This window comes from Myotis brandtii, unplaced genomic scaffold, assembly GCF_000412655.1.
Source record: "Myotis brandtii unplaced genomic scaffold, ASM41265v1 scaffold693, whole genome shotgun sequence".
Classification (NCBI taxonomy): domain Eukaryota; kingdom Metazoa; phylum Chordata; class Mammalia; order Chiroptera; family Vespertilionidae; genus Myotis; species Myotis brandtii.
The window spans coordinates 2,372,015-2,376,064 of NW_005370710.1; the positions used below are offsets into that span (position 1 = coordinate 2,372,015).

Consider the following 4,050-nt stretch of genomic DNA (forward strand, 5'->3'; position numbering starts at 1 on the left):
AGAGACCTTTGTCTTTTCCTGGAGGGGGCTCAGCAATTGGGAGCCATCCTGGTTCCTGAGTCATAGCTGCCCTTATGACATCATAGCTCTCCCCCCCACACACACACACTCTTTCCCCATGCCGTGGCTGGAGTAACAGACCTGAGGGGATTTGAACCATCTACACCCAACCCATGTGGGACCAATGGTAAGAGACAGATGCAGGCTTTTTAGGGGTGTCCCCACAGGATGAGGGGGCGCCCTGACACCTGAATACGCTGGGAGCCCCGGAAGCTGAGGATTGTGGGATACTGAAGGGAGAATCTCTCCTTCCCCCCAACTGCTGATAGCAGGAGATGGACCAGCCTGAGAACACTGACGAACACGCGGAAGAGGAGCCTCAGCCGCAGGGGGAGCCCACGGGCTCGCCCCCAGCACCGCGGGCCCTAGAGGCCGAGGCGGAGGTAGGCGCCCTGACCGGGTCCGGCCTGTCTCCTAGGGCCGGTGGCTGGTGTCTTCTGCGCGGCCCAGAGCGAAGGACAGGAACCAACTCCTCCTCGTCTGTCCTCTTCCCCCATTCCTTTTTCAGGCGAACAATGCGAATACAGTTGAGGCAAAGAAAGTGGATAATGCTAATGAAGGACCCAAAAAAGTATGACTCCCCCAGACACACGGCTGGGGGGCGGGGCTGGGTCTGCGGAATGGAGTGGCCCGCACAGGAGAAGGGGCCTGGGGAAGGGCTGCGAGCTTGTGCATGTATGTTTGCCTGTTCGTTAAGATTAAAGTGGGGAAGTGAGGATGGGGAAGAGATGGGCGGTGGAGCTGCGAGCATGTCAAACTCGTGGCCGTGGCCTGGTGTGGAGGAAACTCTTTTTTGGTTAATCTTCACCTGAGGATACTTTTCCCATTGCTTTTCAGAGAGTGTGAGATGGAGGGCAGGAGAGGGGAGGGAGGGAGAGAGAGAGAGAGAGAGAGAGAGAGAGATCATTATTTGCTTCTAGCACCTGCCCTGAACGGGGTAGGGAGCAAATCCCCAACCCAGGTATGTGCCCTTGACCGGGAATCGAACCTGTGCCCCTTTGGTGCACAAGCCAATGCTCTAACCACTGAGGCCCACCGGCCAGGGCTGGAGGAAACTTAATACTGTGGCATGCAGGGGAAGAGCATGCTGTGGACCTGAGTTGGGGTGAAAGATGAAAGGGCAGAATTAGCAAAAGATGCCCCTTCTCCAGGAAGTGGGTGGGGCCTGGGGGGAGGGGTCATGGATCCTGGGCAGGTAAACAGGGTCACCCTTTGACCGACAGCTCATGGTGCTCTTGCCCCTGGCTGGCCTCCTAGAGTCACATGAAACTGGCCGCCAGGGCCGATGTGATCCCATTTTATGGATGGGAACTCCGAGGCTCAGAGGTCAGTGTGTCCATGTCCGTCAGCCAGGGAGGGACAGAGACAGGACACCGGCTTGGCCTCTGGTTCCAGTCAGGGCCCTGCCCAGTGTTTCTGAGGCCGGGAGGAGGAGTGATTACTGAGAGGGAGTCCGGGTCCCTCCGTGGCAAACCCCCGGATCTGAGGGCGGGGGGGCACGCTCTGAACGGCCTCTTTTTTTTTCTTGCAAGATCTTACCATACAAAAGTAGGCCCCCCCCTCGCGACCCAGAAGTGGTGAAGATCCAGGCCTGGTGGCGGGGCATCGTGGTGCGCCGGTCGCTGCTGTTCGCGGCCCTCGGAGCCCTGACCATCCAGCGCTGGTGGAAGCAGATCCGCATGAGGGCGCTGGAGGCGCGGCGGCGGGCGGTGCTGGAGGCCTTCACCCGGAAGGAGTGGGCCGCGGTCAGGCTGCAGTCCTGGGTCCGCATGTGGCGCATCCGCCTGCGCTACTGCCGCCTGCTCCACGCCGCCCGCATCATCCAGGGCTATTGGCGGTGCCGGCCCTGCAGCTCCCGGGGCTTCATTAAGGGCCACTACCGAGTCACGGCCAACCAGCTGCACCTGGAGCTGGAGATCGTGCTGGGCTCGGAGCCCTGCATCGTGTCGGAGTGTATTCCCCTCCCAGTAAAGCAGTGACGCGGTCCGTTCCCCGCCTGTGTGTCGGACCAGCTCCAGGAGGGCAGGGCAGACGGCGGGCACTTAGCGTCTCCTATGCCCGCTCAGAGGAGCTGGCAAGGGTTATCGTCAGAGGGACTTGGAGCCCCTGCCCGGACTGAGCAGAGGCTGGGATTGATGGGGGAGTTGGGGGCACAGGTCTGCCACGCCGGCCGACTCGGAGCATCGGTGTTGGGTCTGCAGAGTGTGACGCCCAAGGCTGTGGGTCATGGAAGCCAGAGGGTGGGAGGGTGGTAACGGCAATGGCAGCACGTTTGCCAGGGATTTTCCCACCCAGGTCTGCTTGGTCTCCCACCCTCATGATTGACAGGAGCCCACCCCCCCCAAACTCTGGGATCCAGGCTCCTGTGGCTCGTAAATGGGCCCCGGTACTCACAGGTAGGGAGACCCCGAAGGAAGAGGCCGACGGCTCCAGGCTCCTGGGCGCAGGTCAGCCAGCAGGGAGCTCACACACGAGGCTGGTCCCGGGGACCAAGAGGGGCGATCTCTGCCCCCGCCCACCGGGATCTGAAGAGTGAACAGAGGCCTTACTGGGCCCATCACACGCGCCGTCCAGGGGTCTCAACGCCGCGCTACCACCTCCAGGCCGCGCCCTGGAAAGCAGCTCCCCGTGGGAACGGGCCGGGTACCACCTAATCTACGTCAGCATCAGAACAAGGACAGTCGCACCACAAACCTTGAACACTGGCAGCCGGGACAGACTGCGTTCCTGGGTGGGGGCCGGTGCATCATGGTGGGGGCGCTGCCTGTCCCGGCCTCGGGGAGCAGACAGGGAGCCCAGGTCCGCACACCTTCCTGCCCGCCATCACCCCGGTGCCTCCAGCCCCGTCTAAAACCCAGGCGTCACCAGGTCTCCTGGTCACATTGCCACTCCCATGTCCGGCACAGAACTTGTCCGTCACATTGCCTCCCACTCCCCGAATCCATCTTCGGATTTGATCTCCCCTGTCTGTCCCCACCTCCCACGGCTGCCTCTGTCCTGTGCGGGTGCTGCCCCTCCCTGCCTGAGCCCCCTGGCCGGGCCATCACCCCCTCCTGTGGCTCAGGTTCCCGCTCCCCACATTGGCCGCTGTCCCGTGTGAAGGCTCTGCTCACCGACGTGGCTGATGTGAATTGCCAGGTGTCCTCCGGGAAACCCTTGCTGGGCTCAAGTCCTGACTTTACCACTGAGGGTGCCCTCTGCCCTGCCCAGATGCGATACCGGTTACCACCGTGCCCGTGAACCCCTCACCAGCCTGGTTCTGACCCTCGGTGCCAACAGGCCCCTGTGTGGACTCCTCTCTGCCAGGGCCCCGTGTGGGGCACATCTCAATGCCAACACCTTCCTCACCCCCTTGGCATCCACACCTGCTCCGGGTCATGGTGGCTCTTAACCCTCACCCCCAGGTACACCTAGGACACCCTGTCCAGCCCAATGCCTGTCAGACGGAGTTGTTCAGGAAGGAGAGAGAGGAAAATGAAAGGATGCGTGGACACTGAGATTTCAATTAAAAAACACAGCGACAAGCCCTATGCAGTGTGGCTCAGTGGATAGAGCGTCACCTGTGGACTGAAGGGTCCTGGGTTCAATTCCATCAAGGGCACATGCTCAGGTTGCAGGCTCGATCCCCAGTAGGAGGCGTGCAGGAGGCAGCCGATCAATGATTCTCATCATTGATGTTTCTATCTCCCCCTCTCCCTTCCTCTCTGAAATCAATAAAAAAAATTTATATCTACACTAATAAAAGAGAAACACGGTAATTAGCGTACGACCGCTACCCTTCCCATTGGCTAATCAGCATATCCTTATGCAAATTAACTGTCAGACAAGATGGCGGCCGGCAGCCATGCACTGAAGCGAGCAGGGAGGCTTGCTTGCTCCAGTGACTGCAGACTCCAACGTTCCCCGCCTCACTTGCCGGCCTCTCAGCTGCAACTCTAAGCAACTATGTACTATGTTGCAAATAAGAAGCTAAACAAAACCCCAGAAACC

The 4,050-nt window shown here is 60.2% G+C and overlaps 1 protein-coding gene across 1 annotated transcript; it reads left to right on the top strand.

Annotated features, from left to right (window-relative positions):
• Window positions 1–271: 271 nt before the first annotated feature.
• IQCF1 (IQ motif containing F1) lies at window positions 272–2,039 on the top strand. Its single transcript, XM_005881928.2, has 3 exons — window positions 272–443; window positions 569–631; window positions 1,593–2,039. Exons 1-3 carry the CDS (start codon window positions 336–338, stop codon window positions 2,037–2,039), a joined length of 618 nt encoding a protein of 205 aa, XP_005881990.1. The 5' UTR covers window positions 272–335.
• Window positions 2,040–4,050: the final 2,011 nt, after the last annotated feature.

Excerpts from the sequence above, each read along its gene's own strand:
- IQCF1 (XM_005881928.2), top strand. The coding sequence starts at position 336 with ATGGACCAGCCTGAGAACACTGACGAACACGCGGAAGAGGAGCCTCAG. Across the intron at positions 444-568 it reads CCCTAGAGGCCGAGGCGGAG|GCGAACAATGCGAATACAGT; the intron begins GTAGGCGCCCTG and ends TTCCTTTTTCAG. Across the intron at positions 632-1,592 it reads CTAATGAAGGACCCAAAAAA|ATCTTACCATACAAAAGTAG; the intron begins GTATGACTCCCC and ends TTTTCTTGCAAG.